This window comes from Macrobrachium rosenbergii, chromosome 25 (genome assembly GCF_040412425.1).
Source record: "Macrobrachium rosenbergii isolate ZJJX-2024 chromosome 25, ASM4041242v1, whole genome shotgun sequence".
NCBI lineage: Eukaryota > Metazoa > Arthropoda > Malacostraca > Decapoda > Palaemonidae > Macrobrachium > Macrobrachium rosenbergii.
The window spans coordinates 2,841,763-2,858,206 of NC_089765.1; the positions used below are offsets into that span (position 1 = coordinate 2,841,763).

Sequence of the window (16,444 nt, forward strand, 5' to 3'; positions counted from 1 at the left end):
ATGCTTTCATTTAATAATAAAGGTTTTCATTTTAAATATATTACTAGGTTTGTATGCAACTTCCTCTCTGATTAACTTGGAAAGAGAACATTCAGCACTCCAAGAGGACACATGCTCTTATTTGCTCAAGACTGGTTCGTCTGGCCAGCAGTTACCTCATAGTCAAAGCATCTCTCAAAATGTCAGCAACCATCCTGCACTAAAAACAAGTATGGCCAATCCTTAGCCTACTTAAATTTTTCTGCCACCACTGTGACACACAGTTACACTGGGAAAGTCTGCCCGGTGTGTCCAGCATTTTCAGTCAAACCCTCCCACATCTGATGGCAGCACGCCATATATTTTTCCCTTCGGGCGATATTTAGGACTGTCTTCTTAGCCACTTCTTCAACTCTCACTACTTGCTACATTCAGGCCCTGTTTGATTTTTTAGTAAACTCGGTAAAGCATAGCAATTCAGCTCTAATATATGTACTGTAGAGATGGCTTATAATTTGATGCAGGTGTTGGGCCTAAGTCCCTTTTTCCTGAACTGAAAAGTATTGACTGTCTTTTGGGCCATGCACCTATCTTGTACTTCTGAGCTTCTTGGCATTTTATTGGTATTGAAAACAATGTTTGCCCCAATTAGTAAATCGGGGAGTGCTAGTAGGTGCTCTAGAAGCCTTTAAGAGAGAAAATTATCTTATGACACTGTATTCTCAGTACCGCCATTCTTTAGTACTTATAACCAAAGAGAAGAGAGTCAAAGAGAGAAACTGACACAGACAAAATTTTCAACTTACGCGTGAGCTGGCTGGCCCCTGGGGCAACAACTGTGCAGATGGCAACAGCCAGTGATAGCAGGTTCCAGTGGATCATGCTGTAAGGAGAAAGCAAATCAAACCATTAATGGATTTTGCTAATTTTTTTAGTTCATTGCTCAGTGCAGAGTGTGAAAACAATCAAATCATACAAGACATATTTGGCCAATTGTCTTTTTTTCACAATTATTTGCCAGCTACTCCCCTGTCAGTGCTCTTCTAGCTAAGTTTGTGTGCCGAAAAATAATGAGTTAAGGATAATACTTTTCTATGGGTATTATTTACAGTACATTTGCACAGACGTACAGCTACAAATAAGAAGATACAGTTTTACATGTTCTCACATCATGTAAGGCAGCATCTTCTTATTTGTTGCTGTATGTATGTGCAATTATACCGTACATAATACCCATAGGAAAGAACTGTTCTTAACTCATTATTTTTCGGCACACAAATTTAGCTAGAGGAGCACTGACAGAGGGATAGATGGAAAATTTTTAGAAAATTTATGATTATTAAACAGTCTACAGAAATTATTAAAAAAAGATGATTCACCAAAAATGTCTTGTATGATTTGGTTGATGTCACTGGGGAGCTGAATTTCTATTGGGCGGTGGGTCCCATTCTCTCGCTGGCCGTGTGGGCAGCAGCATGGGCATTCCTGGTGCTCCGTAGGATGCGCCTTATGCCAAGGCTTTCACCCAAGGGAGTGGGCAAGAGAGTGATTCTTAAGAATATCGGCCAAAGACGGGAATCACACCCTTGGATGCAAGCCTCGGCATAAGACGCATCCTACGGAGCGGCAGGAGCATCCACGCTCTACCAACCAAATGGCCAGCAAGAGAATGAGACCTGCCAACCAATAGAAATTCAGCACCTTAATGATATCATGTTTGAAATTCAAATGGCCGCATGCAGTAAAAAAAGCCGCGTATGTCGATTTATAATCCAGCCCTCATAAAGCCGCAGAGAGAAGTGGCCAAAAGGTCCGTCGACTAGAAAAACATTAAACAAATGGAAAGAGTCCCGAATTATTTTTCCTTATTCGTGAGAAGCTTGCCAGAAGTGAAAAAGAAGTATAGATTGATTCAAAGTCTTGATGACAAGATAGTGTCTGCGAACAATGCCATTGACTTCAATAGAAATTGCATATATATATACATATATATATATATATATATATATATATATATATATATATATATATATATATATATATATATATATGTGTGTGTGTGTGTGTGTGTGTGTGTGTGTGTAGACTGGGAAGCTGGTTCTACCTTGTGAGTCAAAATCGCCTCCATTTCCGCCATCGGACAACACTCATTCTTCTATGAGGTTCCGAGAGAACACTTTGCCCTTTGAAACACTTGCTCTTCGGGCCCATTAATGAAACTTGAGTGTTGTGGCACAAAAACGAAAGGGCAAATATCTTGATGACATTTTTATAAATATATATATATATATATATATATATATATATATATATATATATATATATATATATATATATATATATAATGTAACTGTTTAACATGCGCTACGTAATCCGACATAATATATGTATATATATATATACATATATATATGATACATATATACATATATGTACATATATATGTATATACATATATACATGTTACTGTTTAACATGCATCATGTAATCCGACAGCTGTGTGGGGGAGAGTAGACAAGCTGACAAAATTACCATCAAGACATTTGCCCTTTAGTTTTTGTGCCACAATACTCACGTTTCGTTAATGGACCCGACCAACAGGTGTTTCAAAGGGCAAAGTGTTCTTCTCTCGGAACGTCATACAAGAATGACTGTCGTCCGATGGCGGAAGTGGAGGCGATTTTGACTCTCAGGGTAGAACCGGAAAGTCAACATTCTCACGTATAGAATTAACGAAAGAAGAAGCTTCCCAGCTTGTGTAAGATTTTTGTTGCACGTCTGTGTATAAGTGACGTTGCATCTTTGCCCCTGTGAATGATGGGAATGTTTAAATCTCTAGCTTTGTATTTCTTCTCTCCTCCCTCAAAATTTCACACTCTGTTTCTGTGGGTTGTAAAGGCAGGCACTTGGCAATGAATCATTAACAAGCAAACTTCCAGACTGACTAAGTTTTGTAAATTGCAAGCGATTAACCAATGAGAGGAATTCGAACGTGTTTCAGTGTACTGAGATTCTACATCGAAAATTAACAAGAAATCAATTTTTCTTCATCTATACAGACGGCTACAATTGACTTTTCTGGCAATTTTCTAAGCTTTAATCAGAAGTGATTTCTTTTAAAGCGACGCTTCCTGTCTTCCCCAGCTTGCTTCCAAACCGAAACCCAGCCATTGCGTTTCATTTCTGAAACCTTTCATCACTCTCCCTAAGACATTTGCACGATTCCGATAACGCTTGATCCCGCTCGGCTTTGCGCGGCAACATTTCCTGTCCTTTAAATGTAGCCTCGCAATAGTTCTGCAATCAGTATGAACTTCTAGCCAATCCTCAATAAAACCACGCAAACGGCTTAGTGAATTCCATCACATTTCATCAGTTTCCTCAGGGTAATAGCAATCAACACGTTTTCCAATATTGCCGAACCTTTCGATGGCTCCCCCTCCCCTTACTGTTCTTATGAAAAATAACTGACATCACTGACTTTGCATTGATTTTTCTGTTTGGCGAGTAATACGTTTTTCTTCTACATGAAGGAGGTGAAGTCAATAGCGTAAAGATACTTGTGGATTACAAACTTCAAGTACAGAGCTCTGACGTTTTGCAAACCCAGACGTGCGTTTTGTAGTCCGGGGAGGCACTGTCATTGAAGGCTCACGCAAAGGACGTTAGCCACCACGGGGACTTGATATGAAAATTTGAATTAGAAGGTTGAGTGGAAGTAAGCGTTTGGAGGTTGTCTGGCTTCGTGATTGCCTGGGTCAGTGAGACCAAATGGAGGATGAAAAAATAATTTACTACGTGGTAATGCTTAGTATGCACTAAAACACAGAGAACAGAAAAAAACAAAAGAAAAGATATTACATTCAGTCTTGAGGCATGTTAAAAACAACCAAATGTTCTCACTGTCAGTTTCTGCAACAAACGATAACCTCTAAAGCTGAAATTAGATTCAGTTGAAAAACATTTCAGAACTTAAACTTCACACACAAGGCCAGAAGGCCCAGCTCCTTCAACCTTAAAAACCTTCGAAGGGAATATATAATTTATAATATAGAATTTAGGCCAAAGGCCAAAGCACTGGGACCTACGAGGTCATTCAGTGCTGAAACGGCAAGTGACAGTCAGAGGTTTAAAAGGTGTAACAGGAGGAAAACCTCGCAGTTGCACTATGAGTCAGTTGTTAGGAAACGGTGGAAAGTTAAGATGAAAGAGAATATTAACGGAGGTACATTAAAAGGAACGAAAGGGGTTGCAACTAGGGGCCGAAGGCACGCTGCAAAGAACCTTAAGTAATACCTACAGTGCACCGCATGAGGTGCACTGACTGCGCTAACACCCCCCCCCCCTCCCCACGGGAACCTTCGCTAGGAAGTACACTCGGCTACTGAAGTTATGTAACGGTTTTCATTAGCTGCCGTTCATCGAAAATCCCATTTATTTTTACCGAAAATACATAATCTAGCTAAGTTTACTCTAGAATACTATACAATGCAAGTTATATCGTTTAAGTTAAATATGCAAAGCAAATAAGTTCAGAACTTAATAACACCGTTTATGTCCGAAGTAATAGGAAATTCTCATTTGTATTCGTTCATAGAGATCTGGAAGATAGAGTGGGGATTGTTGGTTGTTGTGGTACTACCCAGTATAATGACAACAATCAACCGTTTTCCTTCATGAACAGGGATTATTATTGCATCATCACAAGTGGTAATGGTAACTGACGTAGTTTTTAAAAATTTATGTTTACATTTCAGATTGTTGAACGTTAGCTCAGTGGCAGTCAGTGTTGTGACAACTAATGTAGGCTAAGCTGACTTTAGCTCCCTTTACAAGCAGTTCGAAGTTAGCCTATAGAGCTAATACGGTTGCATTGTTTGCCACGAAACCAAGAGATCTACCAATTCATTAGCATTTTCGTGCACGGCATAAGATTTTGATTGCCTCTGCAGTATATCTTCAGTTATTTGTTGCAACTAGTATTTGTACTTTCCGCAGCTTTTTTCGAGAATGAAAATCGATATTCAGAGGAAGACTATTTCAAGAAAGTAAGAGTATATATACTGGTATATGTACTGGTACATATATATATATATATATATATATATATATATATATATATATATATATATATATATATATATATATATATATATACATTACGACCTGGATGAGGTCGTTAACTCTTACCTCGAGAGATATCACGGTAGCGTTTGTCAGTGTGAGACAGTCTCTCTCTCTCTCTCTCTCTCTCTCTCTCTCTCTCTCTCTCTCTCTCTCCAACCAAGTTACTGAGTCAAGGATTAACAGAAAAATCATGTCTGTAAAAATACAGTTTATGCAAGAGTCTAACCTGGTAAATGGTTTGGAATGAATTAAAGTTGTAATGGGAAAGGACAAGCCTATATCCCAGACATGGCAACCCGAAAACAAGTCCAACTAATACACAACATAGTGCTACCAACTAATTAAGTCAAAAATGTCTAACCTGACCGAGATCACGGCATGTCAAGTTCCCTTCCATTTATTTGACCTCTATCAAAACTTCTGAGGAAATAAAGGGGAAAAAAGGAACTTTTTAAAACAGGCACAGAGATGAACAGATGTGGGATCTCACCCACGTTACTGACCCAAAACCACACACAAAAATACACGGCAATAAAGATTCAAGAAATGCAATAAAAACCAAATGGCACAAAAATCAAAATGGGAATTAAAAAACAAAAGATATCCAAAGCAAGGATTACATATGGAAGGAACAGTACAGATTCAACACAAAAAAAATGATAAAGGAATGGGCTTTGAAAATCAAAGTCTCAGCTCACCTCACTAGCAGTTCGTCAGCACTATTATTATTATTATTATTATTAAAACAGTTTAACCAGACCACTGAGCTGACTAATCAGCTCTTATAGGGCTGGCCCGAAGGATTAGGATGAAGTGCCAGGTCTAGGCCATAGGCCTAGAACTGGGACCAAACAGGTCATTCGCATGATGATGAATAAATGAAGATGAAGTTTAAAAGAAAAAAAAACTGTTTAACACATATGCTTTACTCTCGTCAGCACTTCCAGAGGAGTGGACCTTTCCCCAGAAAATCACCGGACCGTAATGCCTAACCTGTACTCAAAATGAGAAATCTACACTTCCTACGAACCACCCATCAGAGCGAACTCTCCACCGGAACCCAACAACTCCCGTCGCCGGAACATTCTGATGAAGCTAGGGCATCTTTCAAGGGGCCTGCACTTTGTCTCTATGGGAAGTGAAGCCGACCACAGGCTGCCTCAGCACTGACGCGCAAACACGTAGGCACTGATTCGTGTTTTCACTCGCCCAAAATATCTCGGGTAAACCAGAAATGCTTAACTAACAAAAAAAAAAATCTATATATCATTATTTTTAATGCTTTTCATATATATATATATATATAAGCCATCTGTGTAGCATTTGTGGATGTCTTCTGCACAGAATGTTCATGTACAATTTTAAACTTGAGCATGGATGTGGCAGTGACTTAAACCTTGATTTTTTCTCTGAAATCGCTTTTGGTTAGGGGAAACTGTGATACTCAAGTACACATATATATACAGATGCAAACACACGATATATATATATATAGGTATATATATATAGATATGTATACATAGGTAGATACATAATATATATACATGTACATATATACAGTATAATATATACATATATATGTGTATATATATATATAATATATATATATATATATATATATATATATATATATATATATATATATATATATATATATATATATATATATTATATATATATATATATATATATATATATATATATATACATAGAATTAATCAACACACAATCACGTGTGGAACAGAAATAAATTTCTGAATCACATCAGGGTCGAACCCAAGTCTTTCAATTGAAAGACCTGTTGTGTGGCTTGGGTGGCAGAGGTCTCGTCTTTCAACTGAAAGACCTGGGTTAAATCCTGATGTGAGTAGTGGCATGGTTGGCAGCGGTCTCGTCTTTCAATTGAAAGACCTGGGTTCGATCCTGACGTTAGTCACAAATTTATATTATGTATATTGTGTGTGTGTGTGTGAGAGAGTTTTTGTGTGGACTTCCGTAGCTTACGTTTATCCATTCAGTGGCAAGGGCATTTCCCGAACAGAGGCCCGATATCAAGTACTGTTGGAATTGAATCATAGAGTAAAAGTAACCATCAGATCGTGAGCATCTCGTTCAACAGTTTCTGTAAAATCAATGTCGCCTATTAATGACTGCCCAATTAATTTTTTTTTCCGTCTCCTCTTTGCTCTGCTAGTTAGATCATACCTACATAAATACACTGTTCATCTATTTTGAGTTCCATTTTCGCTGATTCTTCTGTTCTCTGATCTTTAACCTGTGATTCTCAAACTGGGTGCCGTGCGCCTATAGAGGTGCCGCAAGATTGCCATGAATTTTGTCATGGCTAGATCATCTCAATGAACATTTGTAAAAAAAAATTGCAGAAGTTTCATATGATTATTATCAGTGTGTCTACTCGCTAAAAAAAGACCGAGAACCACTGCAGTTTACACACTGCTCGTCTTTTGCTTAAAGCATGACAGCGTGGTGAACAGACTGATCTCAAATCCTTTATCCACGGCCTAACCCAAGTCTTCCCTCAACAAGAAATCTCAAGGAAAACTTACCCGAGCGAGACAAGAGATGTCAGCTACTGAGTACTGCCCTCGCGAGGTTGGACCAGTGGTCTGTTCACAATGGAACCACCACCTACAATGCTAGCAAATATCCCTAGATAGTCATAGATGACGTTCGCACACAGATGTTTTCGCATCTGTGTATAGAGGCAAGATGGGTTTTAAATGTCATAGTCCCAATGTGGTCGAGGGCGTTAAGCAATGTGGAATCATCTGGCTTACAATTATTCAGTGTCCTATAGCAATCATACACACACACACACACACACACACACACACACACACACACACACACACACATATATATATATATATATATATATATATATATATATATATATATATATATATATATATATATATATATATATATATATATATATATATATATATATATATATATATATATATATATATATATATATATATATATATATATATATATATATATATATATATATGACAACGGGCAGAGGAAGACGCCCGCAGTAACGGCATTTCTTTATTGCTTATTGCTGACGTTTGAAGACATCTGTCTCATTATCAAAGCTGGAATAATACATTAAAATGTCGTTATAAAAACACTCATACTTAAAATTACAACCAAAATATAAAACAGTGAAATGAGAAAAAAAAAAACGTAGAAAAACGTTGCCAGTTGGACCAAGTACAAAAGCAGAGTGACATAAACAAAGAATTCCAGGCCGGGGGAAACTCACGTCAGGTAAAGAGTTGTTGAGGTAGTTTGGTTATTCAATCTTGGTATTAGTAATTTAATATAAAGTGATTCAAGGATAGGAAGAGAAGAATTGGGAACTTTGGAAAGTATTTTAAAATCTTTATAAACAATTTTAGTCTAACACCATTTAGCGTGTTCTCGAATATCTGAGAACTCTGGATTAGATCATTTGACTCCAGTCAGTAGCGTAGCCGGGAGGTGGGGATCGTGGGGGGTGGGGCACAGGGGCCACGTAACTCCCCACCCCTTACGGTCTGAGATACTAAGTGATATCTCTAAGGGGGAAAAAGCTAAAAAAATAGAGAGTAAGATCATAAGAAAAAGGGCAAAAGATTAACCGGATAAACCAAACAGATAATCCATCCAAGTCACAAAAGATTAATAGCAGTGAGAGAGAGAGAGAGAGAGAGAGAGAGAGAGAGAGAGAGAGAGAGAGAGAGAGAGAGAAATGGCAAACCCACTTAGGGGAAAATAGGCACCTAATATAGATTGGGCTTATTAATTACATGAAAAAGTGGAGAGACATTTGACCTAATATCAGTAATCCATTAACCAATACCTCTCTCTCTCTCTCTCTCTCTCTCTCTCTCTCTCTCTCTCTCTCTATGTATGTTATGGTAAATTTATAATTCAACAGTCAGTTCGTTTGTGAAACGTGACTCGAGAGCTCGAGGTTAAGTCATCACAGAGGCTTTTGGAAGTTTCGAGTTACCGAACGATCGTGTCAGTCAGTAGTCAATACATACAGGCTACTGATTTTCTTTCCCGGCATCTATATAAATACCGAGTGTTTGCTGTTACTTTGCTGTTGTCCTCGGATCATAAAAGACAAAATCGTCTTCATTTGGTGAACAGCAAAGGAACAACGAAACGATGAAGAGGACTGCAAAGCAACGGAAAATTAAGAGCTTTTTTTTTTTTCTTCCAGCAGCCAAAAGGTCAGTCTAATTCTAATTTTCTGTATCATGTTAGTCACATCAGAACCTTCAGTCAACCAAGACTAACAGTATATATAATAGGAATTTATAACTCTATGCAGTGAATTAATAGTGTGGGAAACGAGGTGGAAAAGCAACTTGGCCCATTAAAGGCCATCCACTGCCATTGCTGCTTTTAAGGCATGTTCACAACTGTGCAAAATTAAGCAACTAAACCTGTGTGTGGAGAGCTCATTTTTAGCACTAAGGAGAATAAAAACGGACGTAAGACCTACAATGAGTGAGGCGCGATTGGCACTCATGGGGATTCATACTGATGTTACGATGGATGTGGACAAAGTGATAGATGATTTTGCCAGGCATAAGAATCGTCGTCGTCTTCTGATTGAAGTGGTGTGTGTCTTCATTGCTTTATTTTCAGTATTTTGCATACTGAAATTCTAGATTTGCCATTGTTCAACTACTGTTTATATTTCTCTGGTCTGTTGTGATCAGATACAGCATTATTTGCATGATGAGTAAGAAGGCACAGTACAGAAAAAAAATACAGTAAAATTTGTATTTTATTCCTTGTTCTGCTCAAAAAATGTGTGGGTATCCAGTGCCTGTATATTAAGATATGAAAGTGATGTGTAATGGATATTATTTTTGATCTTAAGGAAAAATAGCAAAATATATTATTATTATTATTATTATTATTATTATTATTATTATTATTATTATTATTATTATTATTATTATTATTATTATTATTCCACCAGATGAAGCACTTAATACTGGTTCTTGGATATGTCAGTAATATACATTTCATATGCATCAAAATGCCTCTTAAGATGAGTAAAAAACAAAAATTTTCCCGACCCCAGCTGCGCTCTCTTGGTTCATCTTCCACAAGTGCGCCCCCTTTACTAAATTTCTGGCCACGCCCTGACTCCAGCACTGTAACTGGTCACCTCACGACAATCAATTCGAACTTTCAGCAGACAGCGTGAGGCATCCACGTTTCTCCCCTGAATACATTGGGGGCACGAACGAACATAAATAAACGATGCTTGAAGTCATGGCTAGTTTTGTCTTTGTACTGGAATACCGATTTAATAGTAAGAGGATTAACTGGAATCATTTTACAGTTAATGGCAAGTGCATACTGTTGAATAAGGTTGTTCAAAGTACCGCAAAAAGACTTATCATGAATCGTAGGGAGGCTGGCAAAAAACTACCTCAACAACTCTTTACCTGACGTGAGTTTACCCGGCCTGGAATTCTTTGTTTATGCCACAATGCTTTTGTGCTTTGTCCATCTGGTAACGTTTTTCTACTTTCTTTTTTTTTCTCTCATATAACTTCGTTTTGTATTTTGGTTGTAATTTCAAGTATGAGTCTGTTTCTATAACTGTATTTTAATGTACCATTCTAGCGTTGATAACGAGGCAGAGGTCTTGAAACGTCAGCAAGAAGCAATAAAGAAATGCCGTTACTGTGGGCGTCTTCCTTTGCCCATTGTCCTGTTTTCCTCGGTTGATAGCAGCCGCCCACCTCTCAGCTATATATATATATATATATATATATATATATATATATATATATATATATATATATATATATATATATATATACACATACATTTATATATATATATATATATATATATATATATATATATATATATATATATATATATATATATATATATATATATATATATACATACTGCACTCATTACCGTACAAATTACTGTACAACAATATCAACAATATAATGAAGCGTGCAATAAACATGGTGATTCGGCAATTCTCTCCTTTTCTCAATGCAAGTAGTTAATTGTCTTCATCCTGTTCTATGAAACAACATCCCCCCCCCAAAAAAATGAGCTTGAAAACGATCAAGCATCTTTCATTCTATTCTTAATTTTCAGCAAAAAATCTAGCTATAACAGCCTTAGAAACTGATCTGAATACATTGGCTCACTGGTGAGAATATCACACGGAAAGCTCTGCATCGTGTGATGACTGCTGAGAATGATGAAAACATTGTCACTGTCACCCACAAACCGCCTAACTCCCCGCCGTCTTAATAAGCAAGCCAGTCAACCATTACTTGGGCTGTAACTGGTGTTATAATTATTATTAGCCGAGCCGTCCCTAAGCCCCTTGCATTATCAGGAACAAAAATTTGAGAAGATTCGATTTCCTTTTTTTAAATGAACATTTAAGAGCAAAATGTTGATTTTAGTTATTTTTGGTTTTGCCCCCCAGTTCCCTGAATCATTTTTCGGCTGCGGTATCGTTAGGCAATGTGTTTTTCTTCTTTTTCTTTTTTATTCTGCTTATCGCTATTCAGTCACTTTCGCTTCTTACGCTACCTTACTCTGCCTGTCTTCTCTTGGCAGTGTTCTCGTCTTCTCTCATTAGAAAGTGCTCTGTGCTGCAGCGATCTGTACTGCGAAGAAAAACAACGAAAAACTAAGACTACAATGGAAGGAAGTTGTTCGACGGCAAATAGGTAGAGAAGCGCAAATGGCCGCAGCCCGCAGTACAAGTGGAGCAAAATGATGACAATTGTCGACCTCCATTCCATTTCACAGTTCCTTTTCATACCTGACAACCTGTTTCCGAAGCTACCTTTTATTATATCCTAAATTTTCTTTATCTCCTTATCCAGATGGGTGGCTTAACGGACAGATACGGGAATTGGACATCAGACACCTAAAGATGCCTATCAATTCATTCAGTACCCATCCATCAATCATTCTGAAGTCGAAATGAAAATTGCCTTAATAATTTCAACAATTTACAAAATCCATGATTAATGAAATCGTACCTTTCCTAGATAGTGACCCCAGCAAAGTTCGGGGGTCGTTATCTAGGATTATTCCTTGGGGGTCATTATCTTTATGATATCTACAGTCTTTTGTTTATGTTTTTACGGTCATCCCCAACGGGCTTGTACTAAACACGCCGCAAAGGTGGATACACACCGGGTTAAAACCCTTGGGGGTCACTATCTAGGAAAGATCCAAGAAATTTATTCAGTTATAAAACACATCTTCCGTATTCTCATTTACCTGAGACTACTACATTTGCTGATTTGTTGGGGTATTCACGGGTTAACTGGCTGACCTTTCACACATCTGTGCTGAATATTCAGGTATTGTAGATGGCTGAGAACTGGCCTCTATCGGAAGTTCGGAACACTTGTGTGCTAGGAAACGCTCTATTCTATATAACACATACAACGTCCGAATTTTCTACGAGACGAAAATGTCAGAGTAATAACCTTTACACTTTTGTACACAAATGGCAGCTGCCGATCTGTCACGGTAACCAGGTGAGGGACTTCCCGAACGTCGCGTTTTCAGGGACCTCAAAGAAAATAAGGTGCTACTTTGGCCTGTTATCCACGCTCCACCTACTCCGAGGTGCTAGTACTAAACACCGTATGGTAAATGTAAAGTAGACGGCCGCACGAATATATCGTTTATTAATATAATTTGTCGACAACACAATATAGAAATGGGTGTATATGATACTTTGATCCCCGAGGGGCTGGTACTAAACACGGCGTCCCAAGGAGTTCCGCCATGTTTAGCACGAGCACGTCGGAGTAGGTGACGCGTAGATAACAAGCCAGAGTGGCACCGAAATTAATGGTGTATCTTTGTTTTCGTAATTAGATTACCATCGCGTTTACCCTAATACTGCCCTGTCCCTGACTCGATTTTCCCGACATTTTGGGGAATTTGTCTGGTTCTTGATTTTCGCTTTCTATTGACGCAGTTAGTCTCCTTCATCGAGCTCCGAGTAGACACACTTTCTGAAGCTGTTGGTAAACCTCTTCAAGCAGATCAGAAAGTGAAGGCATAAACGAATTTTTTTTTTTATTGCAGTTTAAAGCTTTTCCTGATCTTGAAAGGCTTCCATTACCTTTAAATCACTGGATACCTGAACTGCTCTTCTACTTGACTAAGAATGCATTGATAGCCATTATTTAGAAATCGCAGTAGCAATTTCTCTTATGCCTAATACCTGTACAATTTTGGTTGTTTCTTAGATTATATATATATATATATATATATATATATATATATATATATATATATATATATATATATATATATATATATATATATATATATATATATATACATACATATATATATATATATATATATATATATATATATATATATATATATATATGTGTGTGTGTGTGTGTGTGTGCGTGTGTGGAAAGAATCCCGAATGATTCTTTCTGATTCCTAAGAAGCCTGCCAGAAGAGAAAAAGAAAAAGTATCGACTGATTCAGTCTTGATAAGAAGACAGTATCTGAGAACAATGTCATTGACTTCAATAGAAATTGCATAAGAAAGGAAATATGGAAAATTAGTAACAGGTAACGTAATTGACAATATAAACCGTGATTGCTGGGTAGCTTTGGGAATGACCGCTGGAAGTGTTGGCTGCACTGACCAATCATTACACTAAGTCTCTACACTGACCCGTCATTACACTAAGTCTCTACACTGACCCATCATTACACTAAGTCTCTACACTGACTATTATTTCGCTAAGTCTCTACACTAACCCATCATTTCACTAAGTCTCTACACTGGCCCATCATTTCACTAAGTCTCTATACTTGCCCACCATTACACTAAGTCTACACTGGCCCATCATTACACTAAGTCTCTACGCTTGCCCATCATTTCACTAAGTCTCTTCACTGGCCCATCATTTCACTAAGTCTCTACACTGACCCATCATTACACTAAGTCTCTACACTTGCCCACCATTACACTAAATCTCTACACTGGCCCATCATTACACTAAGTCTATACGCTTGCCCATCATTTCACTAAGTCTCTACACTGGCCCATCATTACACTAAGTCTCTACACTTGTCCACCATTACACTAAGTCTCTACACTGGCCCATCATTACACTAAGTCTCTATGCTTGCCCATCATTTCACTAAATCTCTACACTGACCCATCATTACACTAAGTCTCTACACTTGCCCACCATTACACTAAGTCTCTACACTGGCCCATCATTACACTAAGTCTCTACGCTTGCCCATCATTTCACTAAGTCTCTACACTGTCCCATCATTGCACTAAGTCTCTACACTTGCCCACCATTACACTAAGTCTCTACACTGGCCCATCATTACACTAAGTCTCTACGCTTGCCCATCATTGCACTAAGTCTCTACACTGGCCCATCATTATAAAAAGTCTGGTTTGAATGTAACACATTTGAATTTGTTGCCTGACATCAGAGGAAATATGGTAGGGGATAACAAATTTAGTTGAGTGAAGAAAATCTCTGGGATTAAGCAGATGAGAAAGGGATTTTGGGATCTCTATTCATATGGGGGTCGGTTCCCCTTGGATTTCGATGAGCCGTAAGGGTAGCTCCACCAAAGATGTCCAAACCATTCTCAGGATAACCATCGTCACCCACATCGCACACAGTTACGAATGCAAATGGAAGCAGTAGTCATAGAGGCTGGACAGCTAGAAGGAAGAAATCCAATAAGAACAGAAAGAAGTTGAAGCAATGATTAAAAACAGGAAGAGGACAGAGAGATATTCAAATTTTCCAGACTTGCGAGCTCTTTCGCCCAGCTCATGGCATCAACACAGAATATTCTACAGTTAAGTTAAATACCTTCAGCTTGGGAGTCTTTCACTGAGATGGTGTAAGATAGGCTTGAGCACTCTTTGCACGAAGTTTCCACATTAAAATTTCTGGACTTGCGAAGGTTCCTTGATGTTTTCTTCTAGAAAGAACCTGATAGGCTGGCTTGTACATTTTTTGACGTCCTTGTGATTTGACTATTGAGTGGATAAAGAAGAGTGATCGAAAACTAAGGCTCTTAGTTTCCAAGCAGGATAAGAATGAATGGTAGGTAGCAGTAAATGGCGTAACATATGTAGGAGGAATTCGACAAGAAGACCATGTGCCTTCAGTTCAGGCGCACGAAGTAGTTACTATCACGGAAGCTTACCACAAAGTGGATTCATCCACGTTTCAACACCAAAAGTAGGAATGCAGTGACCATTTTCTTGTCATGTTACACACACACACACACACACACACACACACACACACACACACACACACACACACACACACATATATATATATATATATATATATATATATATATATTGTATTAGAGTTTTCTGGTATTTTACTCTGGAAAAAATTAAAATGTGTTTATAATTATATATCTAACGAGATGTATATATATATATATATATATATATATATATATATATATATATATATATATATATATATATATATATATATATATATAAATATATATATATATATATATATATATATATATATATATATATATGTACATATCAGAAGTTTTTGAGGATTGTATTTCTTTCAATACAATGAAAATTAGTTTTCATGTATCGTGACCGAAACGTGTGATAAATTGCTATAGTATACCATAAAACTTGCGCTCTTCATGGTCTTATTTTCTGTAATGGTCATAAAGTGATACCGTTTTCTTTGTCACATTTGTTGTCAACTATATTAACAGAAACTTGTTCCCGGCAACGTGTGCAAATTTCAAATTCCATGCATACCAAAGTATAAACCTTAACTGAACCTTCGTGCCAGAAGAATCAGAGTTTTAGTAATTCATTGTACGCATCCTATGTTTTTATATATACATGAAACTGCTTTGTCAGTAAATGCCTTCATAGCAACGTTTGCTGGTGTGACTGGTTTATATCAGTTTGCAGTGAGTTTGCACTACAGTTGGTACTTAGTAGGAATGTGAAACGGTTGTATATTATTATCTCATATCTCTAAAATGTAATGTGGAATGATTGTATATTTTATCATAATTCATGTGATATCTAAACTGTATATATTTTCTAATTTGAATATTGTTAGTCTTTTCTTTGCTTCTTTGCAAGTGGTGGGGGGATGTAAAGAATAGAAGCTTCGCTGCTGAAGTCGGGCTTAGCTGTCAGATTCATCAACCAATCACAAAGCAACCCCGCAGTCAAAGTATCTGTACATCATGCACCCGTCAACTGCCTGTCACTAAT

General features: G+C 37.4%; 1 protein-coding gene across 5 annotated transcripts in view; it reads right to left on the minus strand.

The window, feature by feature from the left end:
* The window catches only part of LOC136852277 (ankyrin repeat domain-containing protein 50-like), a 99,425-nt gene extending 86,765 nt beyond the window's left edge, over positions 1-12,660 (minus strand). For 2 of the 5 annotated variants that reach the window (XM_067126763.1, XM_067126760.1), the window contains exons 1-2: positions 7,674-7,765; positions 786-862 (exon numbers count right to left, since the gene is read on the minus strand). In XM_067126763.1, coding sequence (XP_066982864.1) covers positions 786-861 — 76 coding nt within the window. In that variant the 5' untranslated portion in view covers position 862; positions 7,674-7,765. Of the gene's footprint in view, positions 1-785; positions 863-7,673; positions 7,766-12,423 lie in introns of those variants that run through there. The other 3 variants (XM_067126765.1, XM_067126764.1, XM_067126761.1) reach the window with 2 other exon arrangements.
* Between the last annotated feature and the right edge of the window lie 3,784 nt (positions 12,661-16,444).